Below are 26,929 nucleotides of genomic sequence, written 5' to 3'. Positions count from 1 at the left end.
GTGTCCAGATGTACTGTCCCGTTTACCGAGAGACTCCAAGGGAAGATCTGATAATTTCTCTGATGCACAAAATAAATCAGAAAACAACTGTTCCCAGCAATTTCTTATTTTCAAGCAAATGTAAATCTCAGCATTAAGAGTCTCATTAATAGGCACGTAAGAAGTTTTCATGATACTTATCTAGAGAAAATTGTGAAAATTGTTATTACAATGCTAAGGAAAAAAAGAATATCTATCAACTTCCCTTTCTCAAAGTGCAACGATGATCTTTTTTTTGGAAGAAAATTAAATATTTCTTGCTACAATAAGAGAGTACTTGTAATTTAAAATGACTACGAATCCTATTGCAAGTTCATGATTTGCTTAGATTCTAAATATGCTTTCATATGAAAACTCAGACATAGATTTTAAGTACTTATATGGCTCCTAACAATTATTTTTCAGAAGCTTAAACTTAAAAAAAATTTTTCCTATGATTTCTTCCTAAGAATTTGCCGCCAAAGAGAAACTGTTCTCTTCAACAAAGAGCAGTAGATGAAAATAAAACTGGTGCAGCTGTACTTTCTAGATGCCCAAAGAATCAACCTAAGTGAAGCTAGGTATGTGATAAGACTAACATTCTCATTCTGTCTTTGCCCTGTGAAAATAGGGAGATGCTTCGTTTTTATTTGGTTAATCCATCCATAATATATTATTTATAAATATCTCTTTTTCTGCCTTATTTCACAGCAGTTTTCCTTTCTGTTGGTAGATGGCAGGGATAACAGTTACACCTATAACTACCTGCAACAGAAATAAATTTTAAAAATTAAAAATACACACACACACACCCACACACACAGACTTTCCTCAGTAGCAGAACCCGAGGAACTTCCATTGCTCAGAGACTGAAAAAAAAACACTTTCTACCCCAGAACTTTGTCCTCTGCAACCAGATACCTATTTGGGCCAGGAACAAACTAAATAAGAAAATGGCAAAAGCTTAGGGAATACAGTCAATAACATACAGTCAGTGGAAGGAGGAAGACAAAAGAAGGGATGGATGTTGCATGGAACAACTCAGGACGTATGCTTGATGGGTTTTTCTAAATGAACACACTTAGCAGGAATGTCTGATATCCTTCTAACTAAAAGTAACTGCAACCAAGTTTAGCGGTTAAGGGGAACAGGTCTTGGAGTCAGGCAGACATGGTCCCAAATTTTCCATATCACCTTGGGCAAATGATTGAATTTGTTAGAGTCTCAGTTTGAAATCTTATAATTTGGTGATAGAATATATACCCCAGGGACTTCCCTGGTGGCGCAATGGTTAAGAATCTTCCTGCCAATGCAGGGGACACAGGTTTGATCCCTGGTCCAGGAAGATCCCCCATGCTGCGGAGCAACTAAGCCCATGTGCCACAACTACTGAGCCCGTGCTCTAGAGCCTACGAGCCACAATTACTGAAGCCTGCGCGCCCAGAGCCCATGCTCTGCAACAAGAGAAGCCAACATAGTGAGAAGTCCGTGCACCGCAACAAAGAGTAGCCCCTGCTCACCACAACTAGAGAAAGCCCGCATGCAGCAACGAGGACCCAACGCAGCCATAAATAAATAAATAAATTTAGTTTTTTTAAAAAAAGATTATATACCTCACAGGGATGTTTTAAGAATTAAATGTGAATATGTAAATGAGTAAAGCACTTAGTACCTAGCACATAGTAAGAGCTCAATAACAAGCAGCGATTATGTACAAGAATGAGTATACTTTAGATAGACAAGCCTCTTTAAAGAACTGTTTTATTCAAATACCAATAACACTTCTATACAAAGGCTGGCTGAAAGCAATTAAATAAATCAGTTTATTTGTCCCACACAAATTTCTGATAAGAGTAGCTTTATCTCTTTCTCTCAAATGTAATTAAAAAAATTTTCCTTAGGAAAGGATGGCCATAAAATTAAATCACCAGATACCAGTAGGACAAGAATAAAAATAGTGTAGTGTGAAAAATGTCCAACACAACACTGCCTGCTGAAAATAAACTTAATGCAAAGAAAATAAAATAGCAGAATACAAAGAGTAAATAAAATAATCTCTTCATCAACTGCTAATATATGTTGTAAATAGTACCAAATCAAAATGTTTAATTAAAAATACACCATCATGAAATGTATGATACATTAATTAAAGGGGTACATCTGGGGCAAAATTAAGTAGGGGTTGCTTAAAGAATTGTTCCAGGTGAAAAATAGATTTAGACGGAATTGGGGAAAATCCCTTAGTACTATTTCAGAGTATTCTGGAAAGGGATAGCCTATCAATCCCCAGCACAATGCCTGGCATACAGCAAAGGTATTTGCTAAATGACACTCTGCAGATTTTTTAGAGAAAGTCATATAAGCTTCAGATATTCAGATAAAAGCAAAATACTACTAAATTTTTTTTGGCTTGGATTTTGGGCTAGAGATCTTCATATTACCAATTCCTAAGCTACTGGAAGTATGGCTCTGGGTTTTAGGACTCCACGTTCCAAGGTTGGCTTTGATTTGGGAACTTGAAAGTATAGATGAGAAAAAGCCACAAAGAGGTAGATGGAAGGTTCGCAAAGGAAATGAATGATATCAGGTTCAGCATGAGTTATATGCTGAACTGTTAATGCTTTTCAAAGAATCACAGTGTAGAATCACTTGGCCTTGCAAAAGCATTTTAGGCAATCTTTTTGGATGGAGGAAATACCCTCCTATCATTAAGTTCCTATAATGGAGAGAATGCCATGCGACATGCTGAATTTTGCAGACAAATACGGTAAGTTTTCCTTCCCCTTTTCCCACTTTAATTGATATCATATCCCAGTGAAAGAGGATGGCAATTTTTGGTGATAGAGAATTTCTACTCAGAGTACTTTCAGTAGGCAGCGTATTTCTAGTTGGAGACAGGTGTGCCCAATGAAACCCCCAATGGTGACACAGCACGAGGGCTGTCCATACCTTATGCAATCTCCTCTTCTTTCTCCAGTGTGTATACTGACAACTTCCTATTAACAATAGTCTCCTCAACTGCAACTCCAATCGGAGCTCAGAAATCAACACTAAGTTTTTCCCCTATCTGTGTATCATCAAATTTCCACATTGAATTCCAGATAAACCTCACAATGTAATTCGTCACTGTTACATAATTATTGGACTAACAAAAACATCCTTTCATAAACATACACTACTTGAATTTTTTTTTTTTGGATGACGGAGAGTTATCCCTAAAACTCTGGTGCCTAGAGTAAATATTTAGTAAACAAGTGAGGTACCTTCAGTGACTGCAGAGAGTCTGAATTAATATCACAGTAGAGGATGATGTTGTTGGCCATGCTGAAACTTTCTCTCACTCCAAGGTGGTAAAATAAAGACGGCTGCCGGAAGGCATCACTCATCTCCACCACGGCAATATCTGCAAACAGAAAACAAAGTCCCCCAAAAGATGACACCTAAATAATGTCCAGTAAGCACTTTTCGGTTTCAGTTACTTAGTATTCAAAGAGGAACTGAGGAAACCATAGGGACTTTCCCTCTTCATTTACCACTGACTTTTTAATTAGCAGTTCTATCAGAAGTGGTTTTACAAACTGCAGCAAAACTGCACTTTTAAAACAATAACGGGGTCATATAATTACTGGAAACTAAGGAGAGTCTGCAATGGTGGGAAGCAGGACTTATTCTCTCTGTTAAATTTCAACACTGAAAACAAGTTAACAAAGGTTCCAGAAGCAGATCCATGGGAAACAGAAGCAAGTAATAAATGTAAAATGAGATTTATAAAAGCAAATAGGTAAGATGATGACTCAATTCAGAGCTGTATTTTATAATAATTAATATCTAGCAAGTCCTTAGCAAGTATAATCAAGAAAAAGAAAAATCAAAGGTATAGAAATTATGACTAAGAAGGAGAATATAACCACAGATACAAGTTCTTCCAAAGCTCATAGATGACTAACACCAGGGTGGCATAAACTTGATACCAAAATTTGACAATGTCCCAAAAATAAAATTCAGATTAGTCTCAAACTCATTTATGTATACAGACAAAAACATGAAAGAAAACTGAGCAAAGTGCATCAAGCATTATACTATAAGACCACTAGATCATGGGTTTAAAATTTATTTGGGGAATGCAAGGATGGCTCAATGGAAAAAAAATCATCAGCATTCCCAAAGATGCCCCAAGTATTGATACTTTAACTAAAATTCAAAATCCACTTCCATTTCTCATTAAAAAGAACGGCAAACTGAAAATATAAGGGCACTTCTTTAAAATGAAGAATAATATATATTTCATAACAACTGCCAACTTTGTACTTACAGGTATTCCCATGAAAATCAGGAAAAAGACAAGACTGTCAACTATTCTCACTACCAGTACACTTTCTGAAAATCCTAACTAATGCAATAAGATTTCACAAAGTATGGAAACGTAATTCTATAAAATAAAATACATAATTATCATTACTTGCAGATGTTACAATTACCAACCAAAAAAACCCAGTAGAATCAATTAAACAACCACTATGAGTAATAATACAATTTAGTAAGGTGTCAAGATGCAAAATTATGAAAACCAAGAGCTTCCTTTATAATCATAATAAGCTTCTGGAAAATGTAATAGTTAAACAGATCCTACTCACAATTAGAATGAAAATGTTAACATACAGCAAATTTAACAGATGATGCTAATTTGTTTAAAATATGTGCAATACGTGACACATGAAAGGTTAATATCTTTTTAAGTTATCTCGATTGGTCAATTTAAAACAAATAAGAACATTACAATAGAAAATTAGGCTATGGACATAGGCAGGTAAAATCACAAAAGTATAACTAAAATGGTAAATAAACATATAAAAATATTCTACATCTCACTACTAATAAATGCACCTTAAACGAATAATAGTGTCAAGTTTTTTCCCTAACAAGTGGCCTAAGATATTTCAAAATACCCAATGGAGATGCAAAGAAATGATACTCTCACATGCTATGGGGAACATTTTAGGAGACTTGAGTCCTTAAAATTATGCATACTCTTTGACTCAATAATTCCATTCCTAAGAATTTATCCTGTGAAAATTCCTATACATGTAGCAGATTTACTTGTAAGTATATGCACTGAAATATTATTTTTGCAGTAACAATGGAAAATGCCTAAATATCCATCAGTAGAAAAATGGCGAAACACACACACACACACACACACACACACACACACATACTGATAAATTCAATTAATGGCACATTATATAACCATTGAAAACTATATTACAGAAGCACATTTAATATTGGGGTAAATTCAAGCTATATTAAGGAAAAATATTAAAATATACACATTATAATGTATAGCATACACATTAAAATATAATGTATACATTATAATGAATAGATTATTATATATATTCTATGTGTATATATGCACATGAATAAAAAAGTGTTGGAAAGTTGTATACCAAAATGTAAACTGTGATAATAGCTGTGTGATGGAATTATGAATTATCTTTTCCTCTTTATATCTTCTATGTCTTTCACAATTTCTATCATGAACATTGATTACTTTTGTAATTTAGGAACCCACCAAAATACACAAAGAACATTGAAGCCCCGTGTGACTGAATGTAAAACCAAAGTGCAGCACTTTTATAAAAGCGACACAGACCCTCGAGAGGCTGTTTGAGACAGTCGGCCTTATCTAATGAATGTGAAATTACAGTCTGCATTCTGTGAAGGAGAAATAAATCAGATCAAATGGAGGCTAAAGACATAGAAGATTGAGTGAGGTTATAAAAGGGGAGGTCAGGTCACAGGAGCTTCAAAAGATGTTTTCAAGGCTAACCATGACTTTGGGGCTCTTTAATACAAATGGAGAGCTTTCTTTTGGGGTCCTTACCATTTACACATCAAAAATCAACACCCGAACAAACTGAGTCACTGCATCCCACCCACACGCCCCATCTGCCTCCTGCGCCCACACGGCTTGCTCCTCCCACAGATGCCAGCCACTCAGTCAGCGATGCTGCTTTAAAATCAAGAGAAGGCATACAGTGTGGCTGAGAGAAACCAAATAAAACAGCTGCCGATGAAAAATAAATGAGAGATATACGAAGAAAAATGCTAAGTTAATGTAGTGACAAGAGGGAGGAAATGGGTTCTTTCCAGAGAACTGACTCGTGGAATTTGTTGCTAAAACAAAATACAAACGCTGCAGAAGGCTTTCAGATTAAGAGAGAAACGAGACATTTAAAATAAATGGTAAAAGCAAACTGAGGTATATTCACTAGATCTAAACATCTAAACAGGAACAGACCCATTTGGGGATGCAATATAGAACATTAAAACTGCTAAATTGTATAGTAATTTTAAAATACCATAATACCATATGATAACTCAGAAGAAGACAGGCATTTTTCCTACCTCAAATTCAGATAAGTGATTTGTTCTAATGTATTTGTATTTTTTCTTAATATATTTCTTAATTTCCATAGAGGAAACTTTACTCTTTCATCTGCTTTGTAAAGTGTTAAAGCATGTGCCCATTTTTTTATTGTTGAGTTTGTTTTCTTACTGTGAGTTTTGTGTGTTTTTATATTATCTGGATATGTTTCCTTTGTCAGGTATGTGATTTACAAATACTTTCTCCCAGTTTGTGACTTACCTCTTCATTCTGTTAAGTGCCTTTAGGAGAGCCGAAGTTTTTAACTTTAAGACCAATTTATCAAAATTTTTTTCTATTGTGTATTGTGCTTTAGGTGTGGTAGCTCAAAAAAATCTTTGCCTAACCCAAGTCACAAAAGTTTTCTCCTTTGTTTTCTCCCAAAAGTTTTATAGCTTTTACATTTTACATTTAAGTTTATGATCCATTTTGATTTTCTCTTCCAAAAAGTTTTGGATTTTCTATTCCATTCCATTGATCTTTGTGTCTACCTTTTGCCAATACAGATGTCCCTCGATTTACAATGGGGTTATGTCCAGATGAGCCCATAAGTTGAAAGTAGTGTAAATTGAAATACATTTAATACACTTAAACTACCGAACATCATAGCTTAGCCTAGCCTACCTTCAATGTGCTCAGAACACTTGAGTACTGTACCACTAGCCCGGGAAAAGATCAAACTTCAAAATTTTGAATTATGGTTTCTACTGAATGGGTATCATTTTTGTACCATCATAAAGTCCAAAAATCGTAAATTGAACTATTGTAAGTTGGGGACCGTCTGTGCTATGTACACTGTTTTGTCTACTGTAGCTTTAGGGTAGGTACTGGAATCAGGCAGTGTGAGTCCTCCAACTCTTCTGTTTTTAAAACTGTTGTAGCTATTTGAGTTCTTCAATTTGCTTTCCTGTATAAATTTTAGAATCAATTGGTAGCTGAAAGCTATCCATTGATAACTTCAAAAAATTTTCCCAGAATTTTGACTAGGATTATGATGACTATAGATCATTTCGGGGAGAACTGACATCTTAACAATACTGAGTCTTTCAGTGCATGAATATGGCATATCTCTCCACTTATTTAGGTCTTCTTTGATTACTTTGTCCATCAGTATTTTGTAATTTTCAACATATAGCTCCTACACATATTTTGTTAAATTTATACCTGTTTCATTTTTGGGTGCTATTGTAGATGGTACTCTTTTTAAAACTGCAAATCCCAATTGTTCATTGTTAGTACATAAAAATGGTTGATTTTTGTATATTGACCTTGTATCCTGAAGCTTTACTAAACTCACTTATTAGTTCAAGGAGCTTTTTTTTTTTTCGGTACATGCTTTGGGATTTTCTACATGGACAATCATATCATCTGTAACTAGAAATGGTTTTCGTTCTTCCTTTCTAATCTGTACGTCTTTCATTGTTTTTGTTTTCTGGTTGGTTGTTTTGTTTTGCCTTGTTATACTGGCTAGGACTTCTAGTTACACAGCATTTTTTTACACAATAATATTTCATTATCTAACTAAAGAAAATGTTATCTTATTATGGCTATCTTCTGACTCTGATGCATATCTTCTCACAAGTAATAAAATAAACAGATGAAAATTTTTTTCCTTGTGAAATCATCCTAAGACATGCTAAAAATGCATAAGATGATGTAATTAAAACAAACTAAATAAATGCCTGATACTCCACCATTTTTGAAACCCACTTATATGGGGTACAGTTTACCCACTTTATTTCATAAACATGTATTTAGTAATTACACGTGTCAGACATTCTGTGCTTTTTAAATATTAAATCATTTAATCTTCATAATACCCCTTTTGTGGTAGGTAATGTTATTATCTCAGGACATTGAGGTAGAGAAGGTATAAGTAATCAGCCCAAAATCAGTCTAAAAGCGGTAGCGCCAGGATTCAAACCCAGGCAATCTGGCTGGAGAATCCATGCTCTTAATTCTTACATGAGCCACATACTACACTTATAGGATATGGAGGTTCCAAAGATCAGAACAAAAATGAAATGCAAAAACAGATTTGGGGACTGACGCATATACTCCTGTAATGTATTTCATGACTAAATGCACTTAATAATCGTCTAATTGAGTTTTTGTGGTAATATTGTGCGTAAAATTGCCACATTTCAAAATTTAAGGCTAAGTCAGTCATTTAAAAATATAGGCAAAGACATTAAAATCTCTCACAGTTGTATATAAGGTGTAGTTTCTTTCCTTGTTCCAATTCAATTAACGCTAAATGGAGCATCAAATTAGGTTTGCCAGGAGTTTATCAAAGCATAATAAATTTCTAGGACAATCACATAAGACTGTTGTGAGTAATTGCATTTTGGTCAGCAAATGGCAGTGGTACATAGTCTGCGTTACTTTCTATTTAATTTTTCCTTGGTAAACCATATCTGTTAGTTAAATATCTCACAAGAGCTGCTGCTGCTGCTTGTAAAAAGCAGCACTGAAGGAAGACATGAATGTTTATTTCCATCTATTCAGTGTTTTTCCTTAAGCATCAGGATCACTGATGACAAAGCTAGAGCCCAGTAGTGATTCAGCTTGTTCTGTAGTCTACAAGGTGCTCTAAAGTTTCATAATCACTGGAAACTTCCCAAGTTATTACACAGAACTACGCATCCAGTCATGATGGATTAATCCCCACAATGACCCATTATCTCCAGTTTAATTCAGCAAACATCCTGAGCCATTCTCTGGTAGGATGGGTGACAGAAACCTATGTGGGTGAGGCATCAGCTGGCAATGGAGTCAGAAAGTGGAGCACCTCAAACAGCACCCCTGGCACATCAAAGGCATTATGGAAGAAGCCAAGGAAAGGAAGGGTACCTGGGACTTGGTTGAGAAATACAGAAAACCACACTAGAAAACTACGTCAGTTCCCAATGGGATTCTTAATGGGTGAACCAAGAGAGATTCTCTAAAGAGCAGACACTAACCCCCAAATGATCATCCCTTCCTAATTCTTAAGGGAAGCATAACCTGCATTCCATTGATTTTCCTTTTATGAATGAATAAGGGTTGTTTACAACTAATCTACAATATGAAAATTACTAAAATGTTACTCATAGCCTAAAAGTAGTGCCCCAGGAGAGTATCCTGAAGATTCTAAGTCAGTTTTCTAAAGTCTGGCAGGGATACAATGTTGAGAAGTTGCAAAACTCCTACTGTACGGCTAGAATTGCTGAGATTTTCAGGAAGGATAGAAGAATAATCCATCATCATTGTTGTTTTGAATTGGTCAGGGTTTGGCAATTCCTGCTTTAAATTACTACTCATTTAGCTTCATCAGCACCCTTTTATTTTCTTGTATGTTATTTAGTTAACCCTACTGTGTATAACGATACATATTTGTATCAACAGTAGATTTTGGCCCCCAATTTCCTCATCCCTAAACTCCAATAAATGTATGCATAGTGATTCAAGCATGAATCATTCATATATTGCTCAAGCAAATATATATATAATCTCCCCACCCCAGCCCTAATATGCTTGTTTGATGTTTATTATACTGAGGTATGGGGGGGGGGTGTTTAACCTGAAAAGAAGCCTGGGAGGTAAGTGATCAGAGGGACGGTTTGCATTTCCAGAGGGTGGTCTTGTAAAAATGTTGAGAGCCATTGCACCTACCAAAGGGGGGTGGGGGTGCAGGGAGAGAAAAGGGGAGAAGCCTAGAGAGGAAAAAGAAACAAAAGAGAAAGAAAGAGGGGGGAAAGGGGAAGGAGAGAAATATGCAAAGAAGGAAGGAGGGAGCAGAACCAAATAAGATTGGTGGTGTAAGAACTAAAGTCCCCTTGCCTGGGCAAGAGCTGCAAGAGTTCAGTTCACGATGCACCAGCTTGAGAGAATGCAAGGGGGAAAGAGCACACATCTGTAGGAGGTGCCCAGCCCAGAGTGGCAGGACCTAGAACCACAGCTCTCGGCCAGGAGGAGATGCAGCCTCAGAAAAGCACACCGCAGAGCTGAAAAGCTGGAAAGGAAACCTCCCCATCTCCAGTGGCCTCGAGAGGAGTCATGAATATGCAAAAGGCAGGCAAGCTGTTTCATGACTTCCAGCGTCTGAATCCTAATTAGGTTTCTGGCTGGGTGACATTAGACACCTTAAATTCTCTGAGTTTCGGTTTCCTCAACTGTAACTTGAGGATAGTAACACAGGTATTTACCATATAAAACTGTTGTAAGGGTTACATGTGCACTAGGCACAGGAAACTCTCAATATATGGTCATTATATGGAGCCACTACAAAAAATGTTCATAGGAAGCCCTTTGAGCAATTTATCATGTTATTGAAGACAATGCGACTATATAACTCAGTACCACCTGATGAAGCCTCAGATGAATAATTACTCATCGAAGCGATGTTGAAATCAAATTCTGAAGGCATAGAAAGCCAACATAAAGAATTCTGACCTGACTGTACAATCAGTGGTGATCCATCCGTGTCCATGAGTTTTGAGAAGGGGTGCAGCAGGATCAAATTTTTGTGAAGACAAACCTAGAATTTGTGGATGGATGAGTATCACAACAGACTGGAAGGTGGGAAATCAGTTAAGTTAAGGAGTCATTCAAGGGACATGTGCCCCTAAACTAATATAGAGATAACATGGTGGGGAAATCATGGTGGGGAAGCTTTAGAAATTTGGTGGATGCAGGATAATCAAAAAAAGAATTAAAAATGATTCTGTTTTGAACTTGAATGTTTAAGATTGATGACCTGTCATTAACGTAATAAATGACAAGAGGAAGAACCATTTTTTGGGTAGTAACTTGACTTTGGATTGGGACACACTAAACATTGTGTGTGTGTGTGTGTGTGTGTGTGTGTGTGCGTGTGTGTATCTGACAGCTGTCACTCTGTAACAAAGTGACAGCTGTCAGATACAGAAAGATGAGAATCAGACTGAGTGATTTAAGAGTCAGAATGATGGATGATAGTTGAAGTAGAATTGTAGATGAGATTATCAACTTAGTATAGAAAGAAGCGAGAAGGCAGCTTTGACTCAGGACATCCTTTCTTCATTATATATCCAATAGAAACACAAATAGATGTTCACCAAAAGACATGTAATGAATGTTTGTAACAGCAGTATTTATAAACCACCAACAGTAGAAGAAATGCCATGTGCTATATACAGACAATGGATACTATACAGCAATGAGAATTTTAAAATCTATAACCCTACGTGACAACACGGATGAATCTCACAAACAGATTGTTAAAAGAAAGAATCCAGATACAAAAAAGTAGGTACTTTATGATCCTGTTCATATCAGGTTCATAAATGTGATATTCAAAATCAAAACAGAGGATTCTTTGGTGGGGGGCAATGGCTGAGAGGGGCTCCAGGGGTCTTCTGGAGAGCTAGTAAGGGTCTGCTTCCTGACTTAGGTACTGGTTACTCAGGCATGTTCATTTTGGTCAATAATTTTGTCCAGAATATCAAAAGAGGGCTGTATTTTGTTTCCTGTGGCCATTTTAACAAATTACCACACATTTGGTCCCTTAAAACAACAGAAATTTATTCTTTCACAGTTCTGGAGGCTGGAAGTTCAAAATCAAGGTGTCAGCAGGGCCAGGATCAGGCCTCCTCAGAGGCTCTAGGGCACAATGTGTTCCTTGCCTCTTCCAGAACCTAGAAGTTTTAAGCATTCCTCGGCTTGTAGTATGTGTGCCTGTGGTGTCAACGTGTCCTCTGCCTCTCTCTTATAAGGACCCTTGTGATGGCATTTATGGCCCATCCAGGATCATCTCATCTCAAAACCCTTAATTTAATCACATATGCAATCAAATTTTCCAAATAAAGTAGCATTCACTGGTTCCTGTGTTTTGACATAGATGTTGAAGCCTACGGGTGAGGGTCATTTTTCAGCCCACCGCAAGGATTATAAAGAAGCCCCATGATGAGGAAGGAGAACTCAGCAGAACCAAAGGTGTTGAGCAAGAGCTAAGGAAATGGAGGTAACAAGCACAGACATTCTCCAGCAAGGAAGAGGATTAACACCCACTAAGGTCCAGAGGAGAGATTTTCACATTCAATAAGGAAACTGAGACATCAAACAATTGAAGGGGATTTGAAAGGGCTAAAGGTGTTTAGTTTTAGGATGGTGTGCTCGAACGTTAGTAGAAAGATTAAGATTTTAAAGAGGGGGAAGTAATTAGTGGAGATCGTCTCTACATTTTTGGATAAGACAGATGGGATGGGATCAAAGGTGAAGGGGAAGAGTCAACTTGGAAAAAAGGAGGGATACTTTTAAGAAAAAGGTAATACAAAACAAAGACTGAGAAATAATAAAGTGGAAGGGAGAATGCTGAGATCCTTCAATTCAGGTGAGGACTTTGTTAGGCGAGAGCTCGGGTGCTGGTGGCCAACAGAGAGGAAAGCCCAGCCCAGGGACGGCAAGAGCAAGCCTACATCCTGTGAACATCCCTGGAAACATGCCTCTGCTCTGGGAAGTCATGACCCCGGTACATTTCTTTTTTAGGAGAACTTTATGTCATTTGTGATAGTAAGAATGCTAACTATTGCACCTACAGAAGCAAGATGTGAACCCAAGCCTTATAAGAACCAAAAACTATTTTTTTCCTTACTTCTACTGCCTAAGATGTAGTAAAGGAGTATTTGACGAAAAGAGGGACGCCAATTTTATTCTGCTTACTGGCTACAGACAAAAACCTTAACCAGACATGAAAATCTCAATCTTACAAATGAGTATTCTTGGTCACAAGGAAGACTGGGCTAATAAAGAATCCTTCCTTCTTATCAGAGAGGAATTTCAAGCACACAATATTTTGATGGTGGTTTAGTAAGTGTCATTCAGGGAGCCCTGTAAATACTCTAACCAGATTCAATCTTCACGTGAATCCTTCATTATCAGTGCACAAGGAAAGTAGATAAATCACAATTTTTATCTTTGGTGAATAGCAAGTACTTTATAAAGTGATATTTCCTGGTCACAGGTATAGCAGTCCCCTACAATTTTACTTATTAAAGAAATACAAATAGGTCCTACATCAAAGAGTATTAACTCTCTTTCCAAGTTAAAAAAGGGTCTAGGGACTTCCCTGGCAGTCCAATGGTTCAGAATTCCCACTTCCACTGCAGGCGGCACGGGTTCAATCCCTGGCTGGGGAGCTAAGATTCCTCATGCTGCGGGAAATGGCAAAAAAAAAAAAAAAAAAGTGGTGTAGCATGTACAAAACAGGGTCTAGTTTATAATCTAAGAATCTATTTTTTAATGTTACAGCAATTACAATAGACTTGGACAATGATCTATAAAGCGTATGCTATATAAGAAAAGTATGAGTCAGAATTAAATCTAAAGTTATTTATGTGACAGGGCCACGGTGCACCTTATATGCAGAAATGGAATACGAGGCTGTTTTGACGGCAAAAATGTCTACGTCACCGTTGAAAACTATTTTTCTCCTTGAAATTTTTCTATTTCCTGAAGGTATACTGGGTTTAAGGGTCTAGAATCACAAATTTAGATCTCTATAAACTCATTTTATGTACTAAATTTCAGTCCTTAAGTAAGCAATCTATTTTCATTAGATACTGAAAGAGCTATTCAGAAAAATGTGAACAGGCTTTTTTAGAGTTTACTCTAGTTTTTATGGTGGTTATGGTGTATGGCATTTGTTTTTTAGGTCTGTCATATTTAATTTTAATTAACTCTTCATAGCTGTCTGCATTTATGCTTCAGTGAATTTCCCAAGCACACAGAGTAGCCCTCTGTCACCGTAAGACTCTTACACAAGCACCATCCTTACCGACCGGATTAACTGGCGCTGGCGTTAAGTTGTGTGAGGTTACAAGAGTCCATTCGTGATCATTTTTGTAAAAAGAATCTAACTGTTCCTCATAGATGTGCATCCTGAGTGACATACTCTTCCCTAGTTGCTTTACACCTTTTCAACTTATTCACACAGAGACAACAGACAGTGGCCAGAGAGCTCTACCTGAACATTATCTCACGTAGTTCTAAAGCAAAAATGGCTGTGGCAATGTCATTCCCATTTAACGCTATTCTGATTAAGGGGAGATTTTTCTCACTCTGTCTAGGGAAATAGCTGTAGTAAATGTTTGCTATATCTACATAAACAACAATACTGATTAAAGGAGTGTAACACAGGGATACAATCAAGAAAATTCAGACTATGGAAAATTCTACAAGAAAAGTGACCTGGTTTCCTCAACAAAAACATTACAGGAGGTGAGGGAGAGCGATGGAAGGAAAAATTAGATATTAAAAGAGACTTAAGGGATCCTGTCAATTGCAAAGTAGGAACCTTATTTGTATTCTAACTAAAATAAGTGTTAAAAAATCATGACACATAGAAAATTTGACAACTGGCAGGATGATTGATGATATTAAGAAATTATTTTAAGTGTGATTAGAGCCTGTGGTAGGAGCATGGTAATTTAATCCTATATTACAAAAAGGAAGAAAAAAGCTAACTGCTGGCGTATGGGACCACACAACATATGTACGCTTTTTCTTTTTTTTTTTTTAACACATATGTATTCTTTATCAAAGAGTGTTATTCCTCACACAATACGAAATTTAATTGCAAGCAATAAACACTGTACTGTTCCTGCTGTAGAAGAAAGAACACAGGTAGTAAAATGAAAGAAGCCCAGCTTGCACAGTACCTGTTTGGCAGAAACAGTGACTCACCACGGTAAGCAGGTCAGTTTGAAAGGGTTTTTACTTCTCGCATATATGACTGTCGTCTGTTGTACTCATAAACCCAACTGGATCTAAGAAGTGTGGGTGAGTGCCGGGGAGCTCCACGGTGCTCCAGATTCTTAAAAGTGCAGACAGGCAGAAACCCCCCTAAAGCAGGATTCATCTAGCATGTCTCTAAAAGACGCCAAGCTTTTGCTTTCTTTGTAAGCTGTCAAAGCTACTCCCAACACCTAATAAGTAATCGGCATCTAGTCAAAATGTGCGCTATTTTTATTCAAATTTACTTTGTTCTTCTTTTAAGAGTATCTGTAATTCTGTTCGCACAACAGATGTGTAAATATGATTCCGCCAGCAATGATTTCACTCCACAGCTTACATGTTGATATTTCAGTAGAGTACAACAATTCATTTTGGGGTTTTTTAAACACTTCTCTCTGGAAGATGATCTATTAGAGAGAATGAGTAGAACCGAAACTATTCATTGTTAAATAATCCTTTTATTGCTGTCAGACTTAGGTTGCTGACCTTAACTGACTGTAACGAAATAGTCTGGGTCCTTTTTTTTTGCCTTCTCACTAAAGTTAAATCTGTCAATCTTCAGGAGTTCACTTATGCTCTAGGAGAGTTACAGGACGTTTGTTTTGATGCAACACATTCATGGGATGACAAAAATGTCACTGAGAAAAGGAGCTGTCGGTCCCTCTCAAAGGCCAGCCACACTAGGATGAAGACAGGGAAGGAAAGACCGCTTTAGCAGCTCTGCAGTGGGGAAAATGGGAGACACCTGTTCCATAGACACAGCAACAGGCCGGGCAGCAGATGACATGCGACCCCCTTCCGTGCATTACCCATTAGGTTATGCCCTCCTTAGAGCTTTCCAAGAGCTTCTTATCACACTGCATGGGAGGATCAGGTTTCTTAACCTTGCTTCAATCTCAGTCATCCCAGCGCCCTGGAAATGCTCCCTTTCCTCTTCTCCCACACTTGTTTATTTTAACAAGCATTTATTATCTGTTCTGTGCAAGGGACTGTGAAGAGGTCGAAGAAATCAGCACCAGCCCTTCAAGTGCATGTGAACTACAGAAGTCCAGGGTCAAATGAAACAGATGTAAATAGTCCATTGATTCTGATGGGGGTCTCAGGGAAGGCAGTGTAGGGGCAACGGCGTTGAGGTAAGCCTTGAGAAATGGTAATATTTCAGTACACAGAGGCTGGCAAGGAAGGCCATTTCTGGCTACTCTGTGACTGTAATTTAGGAGTTTCTCTCCGCCAGAAGAATTGCGCCACCGCCTAAGAATGGACGTGGGCACAGCCTCCCACGGACCGAGGAAGGGCTTATTGCTCCGTCTACCTGGTCTTCCTGCAGGAAGTCTACAGACAGTAAAATAAAGTGCACAGATGTTGTGGGCTTTGTGCTTTTTTCTGGAATTCTTTTCAATAATAACTTTTTTCTCACTAGGAAGAGAGAGATTTCATTTTGCTTGTGCCTTTACACACTCTAAGTTGCAGCACTAAGTGCATCCCCTTCCTCTACGTGTCACTGGGATGCCCATGTTATCCCTCTGCCCTACTCCTTGGTCCAAGGTGAGTTTCACTCCCTTGCGTTTTCAGAGCTCTCTCCGCTCACCATCCGACAGCCAGGGATCTGCTGTCTGTGCGCTGGAAGGTAGCCGATGCCTACAAGCTGAACAGAAAACGCTGGTAAGGAGACAACTTTTAATTCACGCTGCTGATGCAGGAGAGACAAACAGAAACCAACCAACAGAAAAGGCTTCTGAATAAGAGGAAAAAGTCTTCCGGGTAGTGCTCTGGCCGAAAGATATGTTTACCAAACATCACCACAGCCGTGGAGAGCATTCTGAGGCAGTGGGGAGCACAAAACGTGTCCTTGCTAAAGGCATTAACACAGTTAATTTGCTTCAAGGAGAGCTATATATCTCCCGAATTCTCAGCATTTGTTTCTATGTGTATATTAACAACCAGAAACAGAAAGAGCTAAAGAACTGAAATTACAGCAAGGAGAGTTCAGGCAGCACGTGCATGTCTTCTTGGAGCAGCTGCTATTGGACTCAGAGTAACCTGTAGCCACGTCAGCTCCGACACACTGGGTACCAGTTCAGCCATCAGTTCAACCCATCCCTGCTACGTGCCAGGCCCAGGGATACAAAAGTCAGACACACACACACACACACACACACACACACACACACACACATACATGCAGAGTTCCTGTCTTCAGAAAGCTTATGTTCTAGTGGGAGGACAGAAAATCAAATAATCATACAAAAACAAATGCAAATGATAAAACAGAGGGCGTTTGGAAAGGTACAACAGAGAGAGCTAGTTAGTTGATGGGGCTCCCCTGACCAAGTGATGGGATCTGAAGGAGATGTGGAAATAAAGGGAGATCAAAATAAACGTGGCCTATCAGTAGGCAGTGCTGACCAGGTATTACAAACAGCCAGGTGTCCCTCCTGCCAGGTGGGGGCGGTGGGTAGCTGGCTGGGGTCAGGCTGCCCGAGTCTGCGCTTCATCTGTGTAGCCCTACGCTGGAAACCCACCTTCCCACAGCGGTTTCCTCATCTGTCAAATAAGAACAACAGTCCCTGTCCTAGAAAGGGTTGAACAACAATGAGCCCTCAATGCCTATTAGCCATTATTAGAGAGCGGGCCATGGATTGGGAGGAACCTTCACACCTTATTTCCACCACGGAGAACTGTCCACAATTTATAAATAGGTTCCTGTACTTTTCCTGTTTGATAAACAGGGCATATAAAATCCATAAAATGAGTTTCATTCCCCTCAACAGACTTGCTGCCTTGACAAAGACTCTAGTTAAACAACATCTTCAAGAGAGGCCCGAGACCATATGGAAACAATCAACATTTGTGGTTAGTATTTTGGGGTTTGAAGGAGGCAGACGAGGGCAAATAATTGCAAGGCCCCCAGAAGGTGCTGGAATGGCCAGCCGAGCACATATCCTGTTTTGCTTCAAACAATCCTAGATGATGCCTTCTGCCCCACTGTAATTTCTAGTACAGCGCCCTTCACTCTGTCACCCTGAGCAATGGGGCAGTTCCTGTTCCACCGTGTTGTCACCTTCCATAGGCCATGGCAGCAGGGGCTGCAGCTGTCAAAAATCTCAGTAAGAACCGCACCCCCTCACCCCATTAAGCTTGGCCCTGGGTCTTTCACTAGACAAAGACCTCAGCCCTGGATGTTCTTCAAGTTACCTTTGGACATAAGCTGCTTTTCCAAATCTCCCAGACCAAGGTAATAGGGGAAACTGTGTAAATGGCATGGAGTAGAATCAGACAGCTTTTAAACTCGCCCTCTCGCTACTCCCAATGAAATGCATTTCATTTTGCTGGGATTTTTCCCCTTTTCTTTGGTCATTGTCTGCACTCATGCATGTATGTGTGTGTGGTGTGTGTGTGTGTGTGTGTGTGTGTGTGTGTGTGTGTGTGTGTATGTATGTTTCCCTCTTTTTACCTGGCCCCTCTTTCACTCTAATCTTGGTTTTCCTTTTCTGGAATCTGCATCTTCCTCCAAGAGCTTATATTTGTCCTCTCGTCCTTCTGCTGTTTACTTACCATTTCTACTGTAAATACACAAGTCAGGTTCAAGTTTCTTTTAGACTCAACAAGCCAGAGCTGGTTTTACAACAGAACACGTGTCCCCTGAGTCTGGGACTAAAAGTCCCAAGTGGTCTTTTGGGAACTGGTTTAAACCAGGCAGCCAGATCTGAGAGACTATATTCTCTCCAGCTATTTCTACTCCCATGTGATTTCTTTCAGAGCACGACTGAGACAATGAAAAAAAAACCAGAAAAATTACCTGAAATTCCACCACCCATAACCATACCACAATTAACCCAGATGCTATTTTGACTGTGATTCCTGAATTCTTTTATGTTAGCTTGCTTTTAGAAAAAGTATGACACAGAGTATTTTCTTAAACCGCACATCTTCCTTTTGTACCTATTGTCATAAACAAACCAGACTTGTGAAAGGGAGCTTGAGGGCTCAATAACAAAGGAGCAATTTTCTGTCTTTTATTTGGAGCCTATCCCTCTGAAGAAGAGCTACATTTTTTCCTTTTCTTAGAAATGTGGGTTAAATTAAAATGGTAAATGTTTTTCATTTCTGGAGCCACTATTTACTTCTTCATGTTGAATTCCCAGTAACTGTCATCATATCTCATTAAATATGTACACTTGCTTTTCTATCAATAAGACTGTCTTGGTTAAAGCTAAACAAACTATCAACATGACCCCATCAATGTGACTCTCTTTACTAAATTTATCAAACAATAAAACTATATACAGGTAAGTGATATAAATTTAAATGTTGTCAACTCTCAGAAATATAGTGTATCTAGTCCTCAGCATTAAAGAAGTAAAGTATTATGCATATTAAAATGATCTGTGGTTAAAACTTATCACATAGAGATATTAAGCGTTTTGGTGTATTTCTTTCTTGGCTTTTCCCTATACAATTATTACACATACACACACATACGTACGTACACACACCCATATGGTATGGGGGCAAAACTGCAATTATTCTACATATAATGTTCCAATCATAACCACTTCTAATTGCTAAGGTTACATTTAGGAAAGCTTGAGTTTGATGTTCACAATTTGCTGTTGAATCAAAATAATAAAAGTCTGTGTTCAAACATATACAAAAAGCCCCCACTAAAGTTAACAGTACTTGACGGTGAGAAACTTGAAATTTTCCCACTAAGATCAGGAATTGGGCAAGAATGCACCCCCTTCATCATTCCTTTTTAAGACTGTACTAGAAGTCCCAGCTAATGCAAAAAGACAAAAAAAGGAAATAAAAGGTATACTATTGGGAAGGAAGAAATGAAACTGTCTTTGCAGATGACAATTATCTACGTGAAAATCTGAAAGAATAAACAAAAAAACGACTAGAACTTACAAGTGATTATAGCAAGGTTTCAGGATTCACGGTTAATATACAAAAGTCAATCACTTTCCTATATACCAGCAACAAACACATGGAATTTGAAATTAAAAAGAAAATACCATTTATATTAGGACCCTACAAATGAAATACTTACATATAAATCTAACAAAATATGTAAAAGATCTACATGAGGAAAACTACAAATCTCTGATGAAAATCAACAAAGAACTAAATGAATACAGAGATACTCCATTCCAAGTTTATGGACAGGAAAACTCAATATTGTCAAGATGTCAGTTCTTTCCAACTTGACCTATAGATCCAATGGAATCCCAATCAAAATCCTGACAAGTTATTTTGTAAAGATAAAAAAAACTGATTCTATATGGAGAGGCAAAAGACCCAGAATAGCAAACGCAATATTAAAGGAGAAGAACAAAGCTGGAGGGGTGACACTACCAGACTTTAAGACTTACTATAAAGCTACAATAATCAAGACAATGTGGTATTGGTGAGAGAATATACAAACAGATCAATAAAACAGAATAGAGAACTCAGAAATAGACTCACATATAGTCAACTGATCTTTGACAAAGAAGCAAAAGCAATACAATGGAGCAAAGATAGCCTTTCAACAAACAGTGCTGGAACAACTGGACATTTGCATGAAAAACAATGAATCTAGACACACAAAATTAACTCAAAATGGATCACAGGCCTAAATGTAAAGTGTGAAAGTATAAAACTTCTAGAAGATAACATAGGAGAAACTCTAGATGACCTTGAATATGGCAATGTCTTTTTAGTTACACCAAAGGCATGATCCGTAAAAGAAATAATTGATAAGATGGATTTTATTAAAATAAAAAACTTCTGCTCTGAGAAAGACACGGTTAAGAGAATGAGAAGAGAAACCATAAACTGGGAAAAAAGATCTGTAAAAGAAATTCTGATAAAGGATTGTTACCCCAAATATACAAAGAACACTTAAAAATAAGAAAGAGAACAGCCAGATTTAACAACAGGCAAAAGACCTGAATACACACCTCACCCAAGGAAGACATACAGATGGTATGTGGTATGTAAGCATATGAAAAAATGCTCAGTAGCATATGTCATCAGGGAGAAATGCAAATTAAAACAACAATGACCCCACACACAATTGGTCAATTAATCTGCAACAAAGGAGGCAAGAATATACAATGGAGAAAAGTCTCTTCAATAAATGGTGCTGGGAAAACTGGACAGTTACATGTAAAAGAATGAAATTAGAACATTCTCTAACACCATCCACAAAAATAAACTCAAAATGGATTAAAAACCTAAATGTAAGACCGGATACTATAAAACTCCTAGAGGAAAACATAGGCAGAACACTCTGAAATAAATTGCAGCAATATCTTTTTGGATCCATCTCTTATAAACAAACGGGACCTAACTAAACTTAAAAGCTTTTGCACAGCAAAGGAAACCATAAACAAAACGAAAAGACGACCTATAGAATGGAAGAAAATATTTGCAAATGATGCAACCAACAAGGAATTAATGTCCAAAATATAGAAGATCATACAGCTCAACATCAAAAAAAAAAAAACAAAACCCAATCAAAATATGTGCAGCAGATCTAAATAGACATTTCTCCAAAGAAGACACACAGATGGCCAAAAGACATAAGAAGAGATGTTCAACGTCACTAATTACTAGAGAAATGCAAATTAAAACTGCAATGAGGTATCACCTCACACCAGTCAGAATGGCCATCATCCAAAAGTCTACAAACAATAAATGCTGGAGAGGGTGTGGAGAAAAGGGGACCCTCTTGCACTGTTGGTGGGAACGTAAGTTGGTGCAGCCACCATGGAGAACAGTATAGAGGTTCCTTTACAAACTAAAAATAGAGCTACAATATGATCCAGCAATCCCACTCCCGGGCATATATCTGGAGAAAACCATATTTTGAAAAGGTACATGCACCCCTGTGTCCACTGTAGCACTATTTACAATAGCCAAGACATGGAAACAACCTGAATGTCCATCAACAGAGGAATGGATAAAGATGTGGCATATATATACAGTGGAATACTGGTCAGCCATAAAAAGAATGAAATAATGCCATTTGCAGCAACATGGATGGACCTAGAGATTATCATACTAAATCAAGTAAGCCAGACAGAGAATGACAAATATCATACAATATCACTTATATATGGAATCTAGAAAAAATTATACAGATGAACTTACATACAAAACAGAAATAGACCCACAGACATAGAAAACAAACTTACAGTTACCAAAGGGGAAAGGGAGGAGAAGGAATAAATTAGGAGTTTGTGATTAACATACACACACTACTATATATAAAATAGATAAGCAACAAGGGCCTACTGTAGAGCACAGGGAACTCTACTCAATATTTTGTAATAACCCATAAGGGAAAAGAATCTGAAAAAGAACATATATATATATATATATCTGAATCACTTTGCTGTACAACTGAAACTAACACAACATTGTAAATGAACATTTCAATAAAATATAATTAAAAACAAACAAAAAAACCCCAACAACAATGAGATTCCATTTCACACCCATTAGAATGGCTAAACTTCAAAACACTGACAGCACCAAATGCTGGCGAGGATTTAGAGCAACAGGAACTCTCATTCACTACTAGTGAAAATGCAAACTGGTACAGTCACTTTGGAAGAAGTTCCACAGTTTCATAGAAAACTAAAGATATTCTAGCGATATGATCCAAGCAATCGTGCTTAGTATTTACCCCAAAACACTGAAAACTTATGTCACACAAAAACCTGTACATGGATGTTTATAGCAGCTTTATTCATAACTGCCAAAACTTGGAAGCAACCAAGATGTCTTTCAGTAGGTGAATAAATAAACTACAGTACATCCAGACAATGGAATATTATTCAGCATTAAAAAGAAATGAGCTATCGAGCCATGAAAAGATATGGAGGGACTTTAAATGCATATTACTAGTGAAATAAAGACAATTTGAAAAGGCTATATACTGTATGACTCCCAACTATATGACATTCTGGAAATAGCAAAATTTAGGAGACAGTAAAAGGGTCAGTGTTTGCCAGGAGTTAGGGAGGAGAGAGGGATGAACAGGCAGAACACAGAGGATGTTAGGCACTGAAACTACTCTGCATGATAGTATAATGGTGGATACATGTCATTATACTTTTCTCAAAACCCACAGAGTGTACAATACCAAGAGTGAACCCTAATGGACTTTGATGATGTGTCAATGTAGGTTCAGCAATGGTAACAAATGTACTACTCTGGTGGGGGATTTTGATTGGGGGGAAGGCGGGAGTTATGCTTCTGTGGGAGCAGGGGGTATATGGAAAATCTCTGTACTTCTTGCTCTGTTTTGCTGTGAATCTAAAACAGCTCTTCAAAATAAAGTCTATTTTTTAAAAAGAAGAATCCTAGATCCCTCTCCCCTGCCCCAAAAAGGCTGTGTTCATGACATCAGATTTTACAAAGAGGGCTCCTTTCGCAGGAGCTCCCACGCATCCTGAGATTGTACTGGAAGGCGGATCTAGTTCCCTGCCACCAAAGTGTGGAATCAGCTACTCCACTCCGGTAGCAGAAAGCGGATCCCTTCGACCCATCTGCCCCAATGTGCACTGGCATTCACACCCCGCACAGCCCTCACCAACCCGGCACCTGGGAGTCCCAGCCAGATGCAGGGCAGCTACAAGACCTAGTCATTTCAAGATGAGTCACAGCCTTGGATGCAGGTTGTTATCACCTAGGAGCTTCGAAAAACAGCCTGAGAACTCGCTCCAAAGATCCTGATTTACTCGCTGTGGGGTGTGGCATGGGCATCAGAATTTTTAGAATCAGGTGATTCTAATTTTCAGCAGGGCTCAGAACCACCAATTTGGAAGCTGATTTAAAGATGCTCACTCATCCATCAACCATGCAACCTGCCTAGAAGCAAAGCACAGACTGCTTATTTCAGCATTTTGACCCATTACTGTGCTCCTTAGAAATGGTGCCAACAAATATTCATTTGCATACCAATGAAAATAAATGGCTCTTATAATGAAGACCTGGGTAAGCAGTGTTTGGATGGAACTCAATTTTTCCTGTTCAGAATGGTGACAGGGCAGCAGCTGGCATACACTTGGCAGTTATTAAATATTTTTATTTTTTGAGCAATTTAATTTTAATTGGTGCTTTTGCAACTGTTATGTATCCTGTTTGGAAAAGTGCCTTTAAACTAGTTGAATAATGACTACTTTTCCCTTTTCCTATATCAAATTATTAAAAATGGGCTAAACATAACTATACTCATGTATTCCACCAATATACAAATTCGGGGGAAGAAAACAAGTTTCCTTGCATTTTCAACTTCCCACCCTCAGAGACACATGAACACACTTTTCAGTAAAGAAATAACACTGATGTGGCCTAGAAAAGAGGTTTTTATCTGGGCACACAAAGCATTAAATCAAAGGTCAGCCAGCTCTCTCCTTCTGGCTGCTATGGGGAGGGAGGGAAGATGCTGGTAACTCTCCCAGCAAGTGGATCTTTCTCCCCCTTCTCTGAGCTGGGAGTACAGACAGGCCATGACCCCCAGCACACCTATACTCCTGACCATGAAAATCACAACATCCTATTCACAAGGTGGACTTTGAAAATAAAATCCCTTTAATTCATGAGCTAGGCTCCTGCCATTGCTTCCATCTGTTTTTCTGCAGGTATTCTGCATGTTTCTATTGATTGTTTCCTCAACACCTTCCAGCTACACACAGAGAAAAAGGGCGCATGCGTGCGCACACACACACATGCACAAGAAGGGGGTGAAATCTGTGTGCTACCTTGCAATGTTTTCAATGAAGGCATGTATTATCTGTTCTTTTTTGAGGCAGATAATTTAATCTAGACAATTTCGAGGATAGTCAGTGTGATCCAGGGATGTATTAGTCACATTTCAAGTTAATAAGTTGAAATCAGGTTGATCTCTAAAGTTTTCTTCTCGTTAAAACCTGGATTGATTCTGGGAAGTTGGCTTTTGGGACTTAAGCTGTAGAGGATCAGCCAGCTGCTGTAGAGAGCACAGCCTAGAAACAGGGCAAGCAAGAAGCAGAGAAATAAGCCAGGAGGTACTTGCCTAAGTCCAGGTATGAGAAGAAGATGTTATTACAACTAGGGATATAGCAGTAACAATGGAAAGATACAAATAGGTTCCACACACATTTTAGAGAATCACAGATGCTTAACATGATTTAATATCTAGATTATTTTTATCTTCAAAATATATTAAATAAACAAAAAACAAGATGCAGAAAAGTAAAGTGTGTTATCATTTTCTGTAAAAAAGACATGCATTTCCTTGCTATGTATTAACAAATGTATCTATAGGATACAGAAGAAATTGATATCATTGTTGAATCTGGAGAGAATAATTAGGTGGCAGTGAAACAATGGTAGGAGGGTGACCCTTCAGTGTACATACTTTTGTACCTTTTAAACTCTGTAAATATATTACCTGTTCAAAAAAATTTTTTTAAAAGAAAGAGGAAGAAAACAGTGAAATGTTACCAATTTCAAAAAAAACCCTCATCTGTATCATTTTCTACACCTCCACCGAAGCTCAACTGGTATCCCAATAAAATCCCAATAAAATTTAGACTTAGTATCTAAAATTCTTGACTTCTTCAATAAAGCAAATACCTGTCACAGTACATACAGCAGGTTTATGGCCTAACATTAAAATTAATAAGGTTTCCCTAGGTCTAAGTTATAAAATACTTGGCATAAGGGAATCAAATGGAAAAACATAAAATTTTGAGTGGCCAGAAAAATAAAAGCATGTTCATTTTTAGGTCTGTGAAAAAGGATACACACAGGAGAACTTAATCTAAACTGTAATAAGGTATCTAACTATGAGCTGTTAGTTACAATTAACTGTAATTTAGAGATGTAGGAGTTTCCAATTACTGTTGCCTGAAGATACTGGCCCCATGATCTTAGACTAAAATGACCAGTGAAGCACTGAACATCATAGAAAGAATACTAGATGTAACACTGAAAGTAGTTTGCATGCTGAAAACCATCCTAGCAGAAACCTGTGGCCCATCCATACAGAGAAAGCCAGACAGGGTTCTAATGCCCAAGAAAGAAAGGCAAAATCTATGTATAATCACTGTTTAAGAAAGGAAAAAAAGGAAAGAATTTAAGAATGCACGATAATATCTTTCTTTTTTGCAACAACAAAAAATGAAGATGAGAAAAATTTGCAGAAATCACCTGGTTATCTCCCCCCCAGGACCCGTCAGTACTCCCAGAGACCTTGGCTTGAGCACCCTCTGTACTCCAAGGATGGTCAGCTTGCTCCACACATGTAGTTGGAAGAAATGCACTCCACTGTTGCTGGAATATTCAAATTCTATTTCAAAATTTGTCTAAGTGCAAAATCTGCTTAAATTTCTACTTTTTGTTTCTAGTTCCACTTTCCTAAAGCCACCCTGAAAAAAATTCCTCTTCCTCCAAATTCTTCTTCCTCCGAAAGGCTTCAGATGTTTAACAACAATCTTGGCATTTCTGACATCTTTTTTCCCCAGATTACATACATCTCTAGTCCCTTCGTATGGTAACAGGATTTCCAGTTCTGCTAACATGCCTGCTCTCTGGCTATACTCTGACCAAGGAATGTATAGGGAGCCAAGGACCAATAAATAAAAGGGTTTTCTGGGGTGAAATTACGTAGAACTCCTAATGGGACTCACAGAACTGATTAGCCTTCAAGATGGCATGTGCTGAAAATGTATGACAAAGGCTGAGAAACGA

General features: G+C 38.0%; 1 protein-coding gene across 1 annotated transcript in view; it reads right to left on the bottom strand.

Annotated features, from left to right (window-relative positions):
* MAP3K5 (mitogen-activated protein kinase kinase kinase 5) overlaps positions 1-26,929 on the bottom strand; it is a 216,462-nt gene that overhangs the window by 146,474 nt on the left and 43,059 nt on the right. The window contains exon 2 of the mRNA XM_065889145.1: positions 3,282-3,421. Within this exon, the coding sequence (XP_065745217.1) occupies positions 3,282-3,421 (140 nt within the window). The remainder of the gene's footprint in view (positions 1-3,281; positions 3,422-26,929) is intronic.

The sequence above is a fragment of the Phocoena phocoena genome, chromosome 12 (assembly GCF_963924675.1).
Source record: "Phocoena phocoena chromosome 12, mPhoPho1.1, whole genome shotgun sequence".
Classification (NCBI taxonomy): Eukaryota; Metazoa; Chordata; class Mammalia; order Artiodactyla; family Phocoenidae; genus Phocoena; species Phocoena phocoena.
This window is presented reverse-complemented; position numbering and strand designations above follow the sequence as displayed.